At 39.2% G+C, this 17,788-nt stretch overlaps 1 protein-coding gene across 2 annotated transcripts in view; it reads left to right on the plus strand.

Moving 5' to 3' along the window:
- LOC147024067 (neuropilin and tolloid-like protein 1) overlaps nt 1–17,788 on the plus strand; it is a 110,475-nt gene that overhangs the window by 75,205 nt on the left and 17,482 nt on the right. For both annotated transcript variants that reach the window (XM_085890239.1, XM_085890241.1), the window contains exons 6-7: nt 1,393–1,437; nt 2,663–2,790. In XM_085890239.1, the coding sequence (XP_085746365.1) occupies nt 1,393–1,437; nt 2,663–2,790 (173 nt within the window). The remainder of the gene's footprint in view (nt 1–1,392; nt 1,438–2,662; nt 2,791–17,788) is intronic.

Consider the following 17,788-nt stretch of genomic DNA (forward strand, 5'->3'; position numbering starts at 1 on the left):
ACCCGCGCGCACTGTATAGGGCATGCATAGCACATCTCTTCATTCAGGTCTGCGCATGGGTTACAACAACTTATCGTCGGTCTTTGCACACCACCACGGCCATGGGTGTCTCCCACGGACAGCAGACATCTTCTCACCCCTCCGCCCTGGCGAGGCTGCTGCCAAGCATAGGCGTGCTGTACGGCCAGGATCGCTCAGGCCGCATGGCATATGGACAAAGCAGCACATTTACCAGCGCTAACCGGGGGTCACTGGGGGTACCCGGGCAGGCATGCAGAACCGACGTGACCCTCGGCTGGTCACCAGGACACGGCATGGGAGTTTGGTGCAGGACGATTGTGTCAGGGTGTTCGGAGCGAGACGATACAGCAGCTCAGAATAGTCTCGCCGGATGTAAAGCAAGGCCGCTTTAGGTCATCACAGCTGCGTCGTGTGCTGGCTGGGTCCTAATGGGAGCACCCAATTTGGGTGACAATGCATCGCTCCGGGGCGGCACCCCGCCCTGCACCGCAGGATTTATAAAGGACGTGTCGAGAGGCCGTCTGTTGTCCTCCTGCTCATCCAGTTCCTGCTCGTTGCTCCTGCTCATCACTCCTGCTCGTCCTACCTCCTGTATGTTTACCACTGGTATCGATCTCTGCATTCGCCTGCTGACTCCGCCCTTGACAACCAAGTTGGCTGGTGACTCCACCGTTCTCCACCCAGTTGGCTGCTGACTCCACCCTTCTTTGCTGCCTGTCGCTGACTCTATTCAATCTTTACCACTCTATTCAATCCTACTCTTCGCTCCAGGTCTTCAAAACAGCTGTTCACGACCACCTCTTATCTTCCCTCATCCAAAACCATGATCTTTTTTACCCCCGTTAATCCACCCCAAACCCACCTCCTTCATATCCCCTGCTTTCCTTCCTTAAAGTCCCTGTAATGTCCATCTTGTTTACCCCATGTACCCCACCCCATCCCTCTCACTTCCACAGATCTCCTCATGTGCCTGTTCCCCACTGGTTTGCGCTTCCCTCTCTTGCCCCTCTTGACTCCTGCTCCCCTTATTATACGTTCTGTGTATGAGCTCTTATACGAGCCTCGACATTGTATACAAAAAAAAGCCAAGTGTCTTTGCATTGGCTGACAGGTATAACAATGGGCAAAAATCAACAGGATATTGATCAAAGTATATTGAACACCGTGGGAAGCAAGGATATGCTGATATCTCGGATGGTAACCCTTCACCTGCGGAAGGTAACGCTTCACCTGAGCAAAAGAGCAACGGACATACCTTCGCTCCGATAAAGGGAGCAAAATGACAGCTATTGTGACAAGTGTTCTATTGATTGTGTGATCGATCTGCTATTCATGTAAATAATCGGAAACACGTACATGTTCTATTTTCAGATCCAGAATTCAGCCATCTTGGTCTGATCATGAAGCCTCTCTCAGGTGAGAACAACTAGAAATGACTCCTTGAAATATGAATAACAATCATTAAGTACTATTTCTTCACAATTTGTCAGGAATGTCCAAAGTTTAATGTTCCATTTTCAAATTCATGTTTATTTACAGATTTTGAATAAACATTGAAGTTCTCCAGAAAGTCCTTTGTTTGTTTGTGCAAACAGGTGAAAGGTAAACAAAGTCAGGTTGGCTCTGACATTGCTGAAGTTTTTCAATGCGGATGCCAGGAGCGAATAGATTTTAAAAGTTAACTAGCCGGGAGGTGGCGATGGTTCGTGGGCATTATTGAACAATGCCACGATAGGTACAATTGAGTTAGTGGAAGCTTTTGCGGAAGCCCAACCGTAAAACCCTATGTCTTCCATCAAAATTTACCAAATCAAATTGGATTTTTTTACGTTGTCCTTATGGACATTACACACAACTTCTAGGAAATGAAATTGCGAGAAGAAAAAAAAAGTCTCAAGTGGGCGTGGCTCCGCCCACAAGGGGCATGGGACGCCCCTTATACAAAAAGACACAACTACACCATGATATCTAGCTTGTGTCAAAGTTTCATCAATATCGCGTCAAATGTCACGGAACTATGCTCTGGAGAGAGTCACAAACAAACAGACACACAGACACACAGACACACAGACACAACGAAAATAGTGGTCACTGCTGGCGCCCGCAAACCAATACATAAAAAGTTCAAGTGGGCGTGGCTCCACCCACAAGGGGTGTGGGATGCCCCTCATACAAAAAGACACAACTAGACCATGATATCTAGCTTGTGTCAAAGTTTCATCAATATCGCATCAAACGTCACGGAGCTATGCTCTGGAGAGAGTCACAAACAAACAGACAGACAGACAGACAGACACAACAAAAATAGTGGTCACTGCTGGTGCCCGCAAACCAACAAACAGGTTTCTCTCTCGGACGAGACAAAATGAACACAGAGGTATATGACTGACACACATCGACAGTCGAAAGACCATACATTACATCATAATGACATCACGGGTAACATCAGATCAATGTGAACTTGTCGAGTCCCAATTATTTAGTGTTCGTCTTGATTTGAAAAAAAGGAAACCGTTAACACACATTTCCGTTTTATTAATAGAAAATAATTGATTGATTATTTGGTTGCTGGATCCGGATGAACGTGTGATAAATAAACCACCTTTCGATTACCCTCTTCGTCTTCTTCTTTTCCCCCCAGAGTGCAAGTTTTTGTTCGTTGGCTCCGAGGGAATTCTCGACTCAGCACAAGTTACAAAGGAAGGGAAAGCCGGTGACAGTGAACCCATCGACTGTTACTGGACCATCAGGGCACCACCCAGTTCCCGGGTACGACCAAACTCTCTGCGAACATCCTTGCTTGAGAGGTGTCGGGTTCATAACATTTCCTGTTAGTACATTCGAACCACGGACGTGGATATAACACACATCTTGTCACACACAACTGTTCCTAACAATTCTATCACACACAAATACAAACAAAAACACACACAAACACACAATTGTACAGTGTCAGCTAATCCTAAAATATAATACAATTTAAAGGATTGCTGTGAATGATGTTAACCTCAAAATGTATCAGATAAAATGTGAATCCCATACAGGTTCCTCCTGATGACTTCATCTTTGCTTTTTCCTTGTTCGGGTTCCTGCTGATGACTCCAATACAGGACTGTACCTATTTGGGTCTTCCATTTGATTTGAATTGAATTTATTTTAATCCCATTCTAAATTCAATTGAATAATAATAAAAAAAACGTCATGGGTCAGGGTCAGGTGTCCGATCAAATCAGGACGTCTTGGTGCCCGGCCATCACTGCCAGCAGTTATAAAGTGGCAGTTCTAATAACGTCTCATTAATTACGTAACACACCTTTGTTTATTAATTTTTTCTTTCTTATCTGAAACTACGCATGCAATGCTGATGAAACGACCACAACCTTCATCACTAATGACGCACCAAAGTTTGTTCACGGCATTAACAAAAAAAAGAATAAAAAAATCGGGGTCTGAGGGGGTTTACAGCTTGGTTTCCCCCAAAAAGAGGTATTTGCTTTCTTCTCAGAAACAATACACACAATTTTGATGAAACTTCACCACAACCTTCATCACCCGTGATGTACCAAGGTTTGTTCATGGCATTAAAAAAAAAATCCATAGGTATTCACGTTCTTCTCCATTATATAGTTTTGTGGATCATCCATAACTACCAGTGGTTCCCCAGATATCTTATCCAGCCGCAACCAGGTGAGCACCCAGAGGTATTGCCTCTATGTTTTCTTCTGTTCGGTCCATTAAATTTAGTGAAGAAAATATTAAGGAATGTGCAGAAAGTGAAACTTCATTGAGTGCAACGCTGTGCTCTTTAACCTGCTTTTGTAAGCCATGATGATACAGGCCACAGAGGTCCTATTCTCGGCAATTACGTTCACAGTTTTCTTTTTCACCATTTTGTGCGATCTGCTTTCAGGACATCATATTAACATAAATACACTCGTCGTTGCTGCAAAATATTAATAGTCGGCAGTTGCTGAAAATGAAGAGGTACACAAGCAACACACATGGATGTGGTACAAATTGGTACAAATAACTCTCCGTGGGGTGTGTGCGTGCCGGCATGCTTGGTTACGTGTGTGCTGTGCGTGGGTTTTGTAGGCGCGCGGACCAAACTCAAACTCGCATCTGTGCCAGGGGTGCGTTGCGCTGTGGAGGAGACTATGCAGCCATCTTGCAAACCATGTGCTTCTGCACGTGGGGAGTGGACGTGCTGTGGCATCGAAGCCACGCGGCACGTGCCACCATGTAGTACGGGTGTGGGGGAAATCCGTGCATGTGTGCGAGTGAAAGGATGAGTATTGTCACGTCCAAGTATCCCGTCGACATGGAAATACTCAGAGCCAGGATCTTATGGTCCGAGAGATGGTCCAAGCGGTCTTTTAAGGCACTGCGTCCAATGTTACTTGACTTTTACAAAGGTCGTCCAAATGAGCTGAAACGATGGCAAGCCCACACAGAAAGCAGATGGCTGAAACATGCTCTTACCTTTTAAAGGATTTATTTTTTAGATAGCGAAGCACAAGGAAGAGGGTCGACAAGACACTGTAATAACGAAACAAACCAAACAAGTCGAAAAGACACAAATGGAGAATGGGATTTGCAAACTTACATACAATGGAAGAAATAAACCATAAAACAAACCCATTAGGTGTCACGATCACACTTGTACAACAAACAATCATGCAAGTGGGAATTACCTTTTTCTGCAGTGTGCAGGGGGAACGTAGGACTTGATGGTGTCCAGAAGTCAAATGGCTATGAGCAGTAGTCTCCACTTGGCCATGTGGTCTCCTTTGTCCTTTTACCTCCAGGCCCCTCCAAAGCACATGGTGATCCAGCTTGGGTAAAAACTCACATGAGGCTTATCCTCCAAGCGAGGACTCCATCTTCCTTGCACACCAGTCTCTCTTGGTGGACTCTCCAGTCTCCACTCATGTGCACACTCGTGGACTCCCTCATGTCCTCTCTCTCTCTCTCTCTCTCTCTCTCTCTCTCTCTCTCTCTCTCTCTCTCTCTCTCTCTTGCACAGGGCTCACTGACTCCCCTGCCCTCACAAGACTCTCCTTGTTCTCTCCGTGGACTCCCCGGTCAGAGCTTCATTCTCTTCCTCTTCGATTACCTTCACGGGGGTGGTCCCAATAAAAATATTGATACACCTTTTCTTCTGGGCTCTACAGTGCAATGTGGCACCATGGCTGGCACACACTGGCCAGATAGATTGAAATTGGCCTTGATCATATGTGACAGATGTGCTTCTGCAATGGGAAGGCCTCACCTCGCCCCACCGAGAACAAGAGGTTTTTATACAGACAGAATTAATCTCTACCCTGTCTATGAATTAATACGCTGTGTCACATGCCTCCTCAGTGTCACATGTATTACAAATGACTTGCTCTGACACATCCCTGTTACATGGAAATCTAACCAACTCGAAACACTCGCACCATACTACGCTTACCACAGTCTTGCTATGGATCCTCACCTTCCACGTAAGAGTACATCGCCGATGCATGTGCACTGTTAGCATGGACCATGAGGTGGTTGGATTGGAGGAACATATGGGAGATGGGGGGCATGGATGAAGGCAGGCCTTTGTCAGGTAAATAGCATGTGTTTTAATTTTTAAATGCTCCTGCTTGATGTTATATAGAACACGGTCGATAACAAGAAAATGTTGCTATTTGCACACGTTTTATTGCCCCAGTAATGGCCTGGCATGCTGCCTTCCCTCCTCTTATGCTTACTTCCCTCCCCTTACACAGTCTTCCCTCCCTTTATGCTGACTTCCCTACCACTCCACTCATGCTGCCTTCGCTTTCCCTCATGCTGCCTCCGAAACATCATGCTGCATCACACACTTTACGCTTCCTCCCACACCCCACACTGCCTCCCCCTCCCCTCAAACTACATCTCCCACACGTCATATTGCATCCCACAACTAACACCGCCTTCCCTTCCCCTCATGCTGCCTTCCTTCCCACCCTTATGCTGCATTCTATTCCCCTCCCCTCACACTGCCTTCGATTCCCTCCCCTCATGTTGCCTTCCATTCCCCTCCCCTCATGTATCTTCGCTTGCCCTCCCCTTATGCTGACTTCAATTTTCCTCCCCTCATGCTGCTTCCCCCTCCCCCTCCCCTTATGCTGCCTTCCATTCCCCTCCCTTATTCTACCTTCCATCACCCTCCCCTCATGCTGCCTTCCATTCCCCTCCCCAAATGCTGCCCTCCCTTATGCTGCGTTCCCTTTGCCTCATGCTGCTTCCCTTCCCCTCACCTTATGCTGCCTTCCATTTCCCTCTCCAAATGCTGCCTGCCCTTCCCCTTCACTCATGCTGCCTTCCCTTCCACTTATGCTGCCTTCCCTTCCCCTCCCCTTATGCTACCTTCCATTCCCCTCCCCAAATTCTGCTTTCCCTTCCCCTTCCCTTATGCTGCCTTCCATTCCCCTTCCCTCATGCTGCCTTCCCTTCCCCTCCCCTTATGTTGCCTTCCATTTCCCTCCCCTTGTGCTGCTTTCCCTTCCCCCTCTCCTCATGCTGCCTTCCTCCCCCTTCCCTCATGCTACCTTCCCTTCCCCTCATGCTGCCTTCCCTTCCCCTCCCCTCATGCTGCCTTCCCTTCTCCTCCCATTATGCTGCCTTCCATTCCGCTCCCATCATGCTGCCTTACATTCCCCCACAGTAGATGTTAAATGGGGTTTCTTGGACGCCCATTCAAATGAATGGGGGATAAGGGAAAAACTTTCTGACTCAAGCCCGAAAAGCTCAAAATAGGAGACTGATTGTCTCCCCACCTATCCCCTTTCCACCCATACAAGCAAATGTAAAATTGAGACTGATTTTATCCCTACCTATACCCTTCCCTCCCATACAAGCAAATGTGAAATTGAGACTATGAAAGATTGAGACTTACTGAATAAAGCACTTCTTCCCTTTCATATTTTCATTCCACTCAAAGAGCGAACCAACAAATATTTGCCCATGTTCAACATTCGGGAATAACTTAATTTTCTTTTAACATTCATTTCCATTGAGTATATTCACAAAGAATAACTTGGAACTTGGTTCTTGGTTTAAGTGTCTTTGTTGAGCAGAAATGAAATGATAAACTTCTCTTAATGCCCTTATTTGACCACCTCCTGAGCCACATATCATTTTGAGATTGTAGTAAATTGTTTTTCCATTGTTCAATTGATAACCATCAAAGTTTTCAGTCCATTCAAGGATATTTATTTTTTTCTTTACTTCCTCCAACTTATTTGGAATTAAATTTATCCGCTTATTTGTCTTCTCTACTTTTACCCCGGTTATTTCTTCAATAAGACTTATTTGATATTTCTCACATTCTTTATGTTTCCCATTTAAATACCAAGGCTGATTACATCTCCACTCTTTGGTTTGGTTATTGCTTGGTTCTATCATTTATAAATCAGTAAAAAGACAGCAGTAGCCTGTTAAAATTCCCAACCCAATATCAACATTTATACTTATAACCATAAGGGAGACTATTGATTCCATTCTCTAAAATATATATTTTATCCTCAAAAGCTCCGAATGCTTTCTTATTTATCTCTTTGTATAATTGATGTTTATAACTTCTTATTGTATTCATTTTTCTGTACTCTTCGTTCTTTAAGGTTAAACAATTGTAATAATGTTTAAAGTTTATTGTTTCCTTGATTATATTTTTCTTTATTCCCTTTAGCTTCTTATCACACCTTTCAATGTTATTATTTTCAATATATGTAAAAGCATAAGACTTTGATCTCAATCCTATAAATTCACTCATGACCTTCCCACCCAACTCATCTTTAAACTCACCAATAACCCTTTTATTTTTTGATGAAAATAATACATCACCTGACTTATAATTACTTGTATCATATAAATCAATATTATAAATCATATCTTCATATACATCACTTGTTTTAATTTCTAATATAAAACTATCTGTATCCATATATAACAATGACACATTATCCTTGTACTTTGATTTTAAATTACTATAGTAATAGTCATACATTAACGACTTTGACACGTCAAGAATTGATGTTCCTATATAAATAGGTTTATCCATTTAAACACTCTCTTTTTTTGAATGAATAGCACAAAAGTTCTCTGAAAACACCTCTGCTCGCTCAAAACTTGGCCTATTAATTAACTTTGAAGCCTGTTTCCAAGATGTAACAAGTCTGGTGTTTTGTCGATTCATAACATTTTCCATAATCTTTCCAAAATACAGCAATATTCATTCATTTATAAAAGTCCTTCTCAAAACCTGTTTTTGCTTCTGTTCTCCTTTTTGTATTAAAATCAATACACTTCTTTTACCAATGACTGTTTAAATTTTTAAATCCTATGAATTTTCTTCTCTCAACCCAGAAGATAAATATTGTCTCAAGTTCCTTTGATGCAGAACATAACTTTCTTTATCATTTAATGTAGTGAGTAGTTTTTCTGGAGATTTATCTTTTATATGAAATGACTGTTTGTAATCACTAAACCATTCTTTTCTTGGACTTTGTTTATCAGGGGCACAAGGTAGGTCTTTATGTTTGTGGTGAAGTTCTTCTGGATATTTTAAATCAACCCCAAAATAATATCCAACTTCGGCTTCATCCACTTCTTTTTGAGAGGAGACAACAATGTCTTGTAAAACTTTTTCATAATGGTTTTCTTTAACCCATTTAAGTTTTTCATAAGGTAAAGATTGAGACATAGCCCACCCATACAAATTGTGAGCATCATAATACATAAGGTAAGAGTTGTCCTCAGTCTTGTAATAATCAGGAAGATATTTGTGATTTGTTTTAGCATATCTCTTGGAACATACTTGAGATATTCCTCCTCTTTTAGCCTTCTCTATCATTAAAAGCATATCTGTCACTGTTTAATTCCAAACTCTGTTTTGTCATTTTTAACATGGCACTCCAAGCCAAACCCGGGGCTGTGTAATAGTGAGTGGGGTCTAATCCATAACAATTTTTAGATCCTCGTGGAGGATCTCTCAGTCTTAGTCACATTGTTGTTCTTCATCTTCTTCTTGAGGACTTTTTTGTTTCACAGCCTACAGTTTTCATCGAAACTTCCTGAAACTTAGTGTAAATATGTAAAAATACCATGCGCAGAGAGTAACCATCTCCGATTTTGAAAATTCCTCCGAGAAAAAAAAATTATGATGTCAAAAGTTTGCGGGAATCATTAGCATAGATAATTGTTCGCAAACCTGATACATCACAATGACGTCATATTCGTTTTTTTGACTTCATCATTAAGAGGACAAGGATCTTAGCTCATTTGAGCTTGTTTCACAACATACGGTTTTCATCAAAACTTCCTGAAACTTGGCAAATATATGTAAAAATACCCTGCACAGACAGTAAACATCTCCGATTTTGAAAATTCCTTCGAGAAAAAAAGTTATGACGTCAAAACATGTCCTCTAATGGAAATCGCCAAAAAAATTATCTCCGAAACTCGGCAAGCTTTTTGAATTCTGTTTGTGGGAATCGAACAGGGCATTAGCAGATATTAATTGCCGCACATGCGATACATCACTGATGTCATATCAATTTTTATGACGTCATTCCAGTTTTTTGACATTTTTTGTTTCACAAACCAGAATTTTCATCAGATCTTCGTGAAACTTGCCAGGTACATGCAGAAATCCCACTCGCAGGCAGTATCCATCTCTGATTTTGGAAAATCTTCCTAGAAAAAAGTTGATGTCATAATATCGCCGCTAATGGAAATCGCCGATACCATTATCTCCAAAACTAGGCAAGCTGTTTGAATTTTGTTTGCGGGAATCAAGCCGGGCATTAGCACAGATAATTTATCGCAAACATGAAACATCACAATTACGTCATATCTGTTTTTATGACGTCATCATTAAGAGGACGAGGATCTTCGCTCATTTGAGCTTGTTTTTTCACAGCCTACAGTTTTCATCGAAACTTCCTGAAACTTGGCATATATATGTAAAAAATACCTTGCGCAGACAGTAACCATCTCCGATTTTGAAAATTCCTCCGGGGAAAAAAAATTATGATGTCAAAATATGTCCGCGAATGGAAATCGCCTAAAAAATTATCTCCAAAATGAGGCAAGCTTTTTGAATTCTGGTTGCAGGACTCGAACAGGGCATTAGCAGATATGAATTACCGCACATGGGATACATCACTAAGATGACATGAATTTTTATGACGTCATTCCTATTTTTGACATTTTTTGTTTCACAACCCAGAGTTTTCATCGGATCTTCGTGAAACTTGCCACGTACATGCAGAAAGCCCACGCGCAGGCAGTAGCCATCTCTGATTTTGAAAATTCTTCCTACAAAAAAGTTGACGTCATAATATCGCCGCTAATGGAAATCTCCTGTACTATTATCTCCTAAACGAGGCAAGCTGTTTGAATTTTGTTTGCGGGAATCAAGCTGGGCATTAGCACAGATAATTTATGACAAACCTGATACATCACAATGACGTCATATTCGTTTTTATGACGTCATCATTAAGAGGACGAGGATCTTAGCTCATTTGAGCTTGTTATTATGACAGACTGTTCTAAAGTTTCAAACACATCAGCCAATAACAATACATCAGTTTTAAGATTCAAATCATGATATTCTCCAAGATTCTTTTTATTGAACTTCTCCCAAACCTTTTTCGCTTGTGCATAATCTCCATCGGAAACATGAGTTTTATTCAACTTGCAATAGAAACTTTCCCTTGAAGGAAGTTGTGTTTCTTTAAACTTCTCAAATGAATCCATGTTGTCATACGGATAAATTCCCTTTTGTGATAAGAGATCATTCTCTTCTTCATTTGAGAAATGTGATTTAAGATTTGGTAAGTTTTTAATATTTGATGCTAAGTGAGATAATGGACTTGCCATAAACTTGTATGTGCAAAGAAATCTGATATGGGTTATGGTGGATGTATGAATTGTTTTTGTGAATGAGATGTATTTTTGATCTGTGTTAGGAATGGCCGAAATATCTCCAGATGTCTTTGAAAGTTCATATATAAATAGATGTGTGTCATCGTGAGCATTGTTGTGAAGAAAGACAGTAATAAAGTTCGGGGGCTTGAAATTAAGATTACAACGGGAATGAGCTGGACCTCTACATTTTCCAGTAAGATGACATTGATCACAAACTTTTACCTCTCCCTCAATTTTCTCCTCACACATATGACAGATACTGTTCTTTCTAAATCCCTTTTTCTCTCCCTTTGTTAATGACATTGGTTTATAGGTTTTAACCATTATATCTCTCAGTCTTATACAGTCTTTTTCCAATTGTCTTACAAACTCCTCTGAGGCATCTTCTCCTCTATAAAGTTCCAACTTGTTGTATTCATTACCAACAGATGATTTCATATAATAGCAGAAACCACAAGGATTATGCTTTTGATATTTATTGTGTATGATTTATTTGGATTAGGAGAAACAGTATCTATCTTTTCAAGGATACTTTCAAAATCAGCATATATCACAAACGGATGTTTTATAGATTTGTTAAAATGTTTGAATGATATGTTTGAACCTACTTTTGATAAATTGATTACGGTTGATTTATTAAATACTGCAATATTTCGAATGTTGATTAAATCGTTATTTTGTGTGAAAGGGGTTGAGACATCTCTTACAAGGATACGTTTTACATTTTCTCTTATATAGATGTGATTTGGTTAATCGAGAAATTTTTGATGAAAGCATAATGTGATTTTTCCTTTGAGGGAAAGTAGAGAAGGTCAATGTGTCTTTCATCATTTTTATAGTTGTTTGAAATTTTTAATATCTGAACTGTGTTTCTATCCGTTAATCCATATAAATTAACAGATAGATTATTCTTCTATCTATAATTCCAGCAGTGTGTGTGTGTGTGTGTGTGTGTGTGTGTGTGTGTGTGTGTGTGTGTGTGTGTGTGTCTGTGACCGCTGTTTCTCGACAACCACTGGTCCGATCTAATTGAAACTTGCCAGGTATATTGCTGGGGACCTGAGTATGTGCGTTTTCAAGGTTTGATATTAATCGTATAAGTGTTTCCCAAGTTATGGCCATTTATTTACCAAACCAATGACAGGACACGTTGCTGCGTAAGCGTGGCCGATGGGGAAAGGGCGTTATTTAGTAACCAATGACAGGACACGTTGCTGTGTAGACGTGGCGGATGGGGAAAGAACACTTTCTTTGGTTACATTACAGGTTACATCGTACGGACTTCCGCATAGTGACGACTTACTGTATTCTAATAATTTCTCGATTTCTTATGCGCATTTATAGATAAACACAATGCCCCAATCCAGTCGTCATTTCCGAGAGCGAAGGAAGGGCCTGTGAATTTGTTTGAAAGTTTTTTTTTTGCACATACCGCCACGCACGTATGGCCACGCACGTACGGCCATGCACGTACGGGCACGCGAGAGCGAAGGAACGGCCTGTGTGGTTGTTGTTTCTAGCACGCATTGAAAGTTTTTTTTTCACGTACGGCCATGCACGTACAGCCACGCACGTAGGGCACGTACTAGTTTACTCAAATTTCGGAATATCTCTCAATGACATTGGAAACTTTAAATCTTTAACATTTAATGTATTCTCGTCTTTCTTATAATGTTCAAACCGTTCAGGTTTCCATTGTGGAGCATGTAAGTGAGCAAGAACAGACCATAGAAAACATTTGTTATCTTTGTTTTGAATATTAACAACTGCTTTCTTAAGTTTTATCTGTTTTGGTAAATCAATGAAAGAAGCTTGAAGAGGATCTGATTTTAAGATGTGTATGTCTAAAAAGATTATTTTTGTAACAGCAAATCCACTACCAACTACAGTGTTATCAACATCTTGTTCTTGTCTCTGGAGTTCATCGTAAACATCACATCTTACAAAATCTTGAAATGATGAGATAAAGTGAGGGTTTCTCCTCATATAGGGAGTAGTTTCATCACCTTCTCTTACCATATTCAATTTTACTCCCATATAAAACTTAAAAGTTTTCATTTCACTTAATGTGTTTTTAATTATAGTTTCAATACTTTGTTTAACCATATCAACAGCTTCAATGATTGAAGATGGTCCAGGGTCTTGAAAGTGAAACAATCTTATTTTTATATGTCCTTTAAATGCCCAATCAGTGTTTTCAACGGAGAATTTAGTGGCACCTTCCCTTTCTTCATTGTTGTTGTGCTTTCGTGATTGAAGGAGTTTTTTTTTTTTTAAGAATATCATTATCACATTTGTCAAAATGTTTTGTTTCTTTATCAAGTGGAGATATTTGCCTGTAAAGATTGAATGTGTGTTTGTTGGTTTGAAGGTGTTTTTTAACATTTATATTAATGATAACAAACATTGCTGTACGTTGTATTCACCATATTTACATTACAAAACTTTGCTAAAAATAAAATTTTCTTGATGAAAATTCCATTTAATTTATAGGTGAATCTGTGCTTAAAACCATTTTATCCTCCAACTTTTTTCACTTAATAAATACAATGTATCAAGACACAAAAGACATCTTTCAATCAATCTCTTCATTTGCAAAAGACACTGAGAAATATGTCGAGGATGTAAAATTGAATAAAGATAAATATAACAACTATTGGATAAAAACAATGATGGTGAATGATATGAGTTCTTCAATTTCCTTCAGTGGAAGGGCTTTTAGTATATCTGGAAGAACATCAATTAAAGTAGCTACAACAAAAGATTCTCCTCTCCTTCTGGCAATATATTCAAAACTAGAAAAAGCAATGAAACAAAAAAAAGTATCAAAAAAGAAAAACCTCATGGATGAAGCTTCAGAAAGAAAAGATAAGACCATCTGTAATATGCAAGGAGAAATTTGTATTTTTTTCAACAACGCTAAAGATATAAATCCTGATGAAATAAAGGATGGTAATATATCAGGTGAAATGACATTTCGTTCAATAGTCGTTAAGGACAATTTAAAATTTCCTTTAAAAAAAAAATGTCGTAGTTGAATCTGTTATGAAAAAAAGTATATAGATATAGATGGTAATGTTTTTTCAAAGAATTAAATATGAGTAATTATTCAACTGAAGATTTTGAAGATTATGAGAGTGATGATAGTATCTCTGCTGGAACAGAAGACAGTTATGATACCGAGAGTTTGTGTTCAAACGATAGTTATGAAAGTAGTTTTATAGATGATTGTGAAAGCACCAATGAAAGTACCGAAGATGATACTGAAGATGAATTTTATTTGAAGTAAAGTTTTACTTTATAAATATGAATAGTTTACTAAATTTTGAGGCTCTTGAATTTCCTGATTCTCCACATGACAAATTTGAGAATTGTCCTGTATGTGAAAGACAGGGATTAAACAAAGAGTCAATAGCCTATAAACAATGTATGTTCTGTGATTATATTCTAATTATTGATAATAAAAATACAAAAAGGAATATAATTCTTTGAGATTTACACCAAAAATGAATTACTTTACAAGGTTGATTTGAGAAATGAATGTAAAGTATGAGGGTGATAATACACTTTTCTTACATTTCTTACATTTTAAGGGGCTGTCACACCTTGATGATTTAGCCAGAGTATGCCGATTTATGAAAAATTTGTCTAAAACGCTGGCACACGTCGAATACGTTATGGGTACATTATGTGTACGCTAGGTGCATGCTGAAAAACACTACCATAGGTCGTATTACGCTGGTTTAAAACGTTGTACTTTTTGGTTGTCCAAAAAATTTTGCATGCTTGAAATTTTACGACGTACTCGGCGTTTGGCTCACACGTTCCGCTTCGCTGGCCATAAGTTGTAGGCATGTTATGCATTCGTTGACTCACATTAATTGTATGTTACTCATAAGTCGAAACACGTAGAGGTAACATTCGCGTACCCGAAACTTATATCTAACCTATGAGTAACGTTTTGTAAGCACGTTACACGAATGTTGTTCACACTTCTCAACACGCTACTTGAAAGTTCCTCATACATTGAAACACATCAAAGTAATGTTTAGGGTACCCGTGACTTATTTATAACCTATGAATAACATGCTTGGGAATTATTACGCCATGCGTACGCTAGACTATCGTTGGGCATAGGTTGTGGACGACTAAAACACGATAAACAATCATTGGTATAACTTATCTATAAGTTATCGAAGCATTCTGTCTTCATTACTAGTACATCAGGCATTTGTCAACGTCGTTTTTAACACTTTAAAAAGTAAAACAAATAAATATTTCATCATGGGAATGAGGAAAAAAAATAGCCGAAAAGAACATCGAACAATGGCACAAAGTAGTCTCCTATTCGTGGACGATAAGAGGATCCATTATCACCCACACTCTCCCCATCACGCTCACATACTACGACTGACATAGACATACTACTACTACCAATGCTACTACTACAACTACTACTACTACTACTACTACTATTACTTCTGTCAAGCACACCAACTGCTACTAATAGTATTACTACTACTGATACTACTGGCATTGACATCTACTCAACATGGAGTCTGGAACAATGATGGGTTCCTCTTGTGAAGCCCATTTGTATATACCAATTCCCCTTAACGCTACCAATACGCCATTACATGGTAGATGTAAGTTAGAAACACGTTCAGTAAGTGCTGTGGTCGTCATGAAGACGTCAATCTAATTCGTCTCCATACGACAATGTGCGTTTTAGATACGTTACAAATAGGTTCATAGCATGTTACTCAAAGGTTAGAAGCACGTTATACTTAGGTTCGAAGCATGCTACACATAGGTTAAACGCACGTTACTCATAGGTTCATAGCACACTAGTCATTGGTTCAAGGCAAGTTACAAATAGATTCAATGCACGTTACTCATAGGTTTCAAGCACGTTAAACAAAGGTTCAGAGCACGCTACTCATAGGTTAAAAGGACGTTACCCATTGGTTGAAAATTAGGTTGCTGGTATGTTAAATATTACCTTGATATGTTTCGACTAATGAGTAACCTACAAGTAACGTGTGTCCGTCGTGTGTAAACGATCGCGGAGCGTGCTAGCAACATATGACAATGCATGCGGAACGTGTTAGCCATACGCCTAGTACGTCGTAAAATTTTCAGCATGCTTGAAATTTCACGACGTATTACACGTACCACGTAATATGACAGCGTACTTCATTGTTATCCAGTCTACTCTTAACGTATACACAACTTACCTATACCTTATTTGACGTGCGCCTAGCATTTTAGACACATTTTTCATAGGCCGGAATACGCTGGCAAAATCGTCAAGATGTGACTGTGATGTTGACACTTCAAATTCTCAGGCGGTTATGATTGAAATCGGCGTCTGGCAGGTTCTTAACAGGCTACGCCACGAGTTTGACGGCAATACATTAAGCGCTATGCGTAAGTTAAACTATCGTTGGGCATAGGTTGTGAACGCCAACAACAGGCTAAGCATTCGTTGGTAAAAGTTATCAGTAACACAACGAAATGTTCTGTGCCCATTACTAATATGTTATGCATACGACCAACACGTTATGAATACGCCCAAAACGTAAAAAAAAAAAAATCTAAATTTCAGCGTACGACAACGTTTTACATCCATTTTTTATATGTTGCCATTGCTGGCTAAAACGTCAAGGTGTGACAGGGCCCTTGCATGGAACAAATGATGACCATGTTTCGTGGATTGACGATTTATATTATCAACGATTGTCATTTTCAGGGCAATATCAACATAAGATATTGCATACATAAAACAATGGATTATCTTGAAATTAAACCTGAACTTCGGATAAAACATAGAGTTTCCAAAAAAGCCAATAAAAAACATTAATAACCTGTTTTCCAAATATATAAATGAATGGTTTTTTTACCCATTTGGGAAAATAAGATAAAATTTAGCAACCATAAAAATCTTCCAAATTCATTAAGATGTCTCAAAGTTGGTTCAAGCGGATGTGGAAAAACCTGTTTACTTTTAAAGATGCTCCTTACACCCAACTTTTTAGATTATGATAATTTAAGAATTTTCATAAGGTCGAGTTTTAAACCTGAGTATCAACTACTCTCACAAGGTTTTAATACTGGTCTTCAAAAAGAAGATAGAATCGGTTTATTTAAACTTCAAAACAAACTAATTGATTACAACATGGAAGATATAATACAACTATTTTGTGATACACAGAGTTATAAAAAGAAATCAAAGCCGATAACTTGTATTCTTCATGATAATACGGATGATATACCTTCTCCTCAAGATTTGGATTAATCAAAAAAGAACCTCGTTATCTTTGATGATTGTATTAATGAGAGAAACCAAACGGTAATGGATAGCTTCTACACAAGAGGGAGAGATTATTTTTGTAATTGTATTTATCTTTGTCAATCATACTTTCAACTCCATCGTCGCTCAATAAGAAACAATGGTCATACTTTTATTTTATTCAAGTTAAATTCAATAGATATAAACAATTTTTGGAGAGACAATTGTTCTACATCATGTCGTAAAAAGGAATTTGGGGATTGTATGAAGCACACAACTGAAAAATATCAAGATATTATTGTGAAACAAGATGAGATATTAAGATGAGATATATTTTGAGATCCTCATGGAGGATCTCCACTCACGTTGTTGTTCTTGTGGACTATTTTGTTTCACAGCCTACAGTTTTCATCGGATCTTCGTGAAACTTGACAGGTATATGCAGAAAGCCCACGCTCAGGCAGTAACCATCTTCGATTTTGGAAATTCTTCTGAGAAAAAAGTTGACATCATAATATCGGCACAAATGGC

This window comes from Eptatretus burgeri, chromosome 7, assembly GCF_056783735.1.
Source record: "Eptatretus burgeri isolate ZD-2024b chromosome 7, Ebu_testis_v1, whole genome shotgun sequence".
NCBI lineage: Eukaryota > Metazoa > Chordata > Myxini > Myxiniformes > Myxinidae > Eptatretus > Eptatretus burgeri.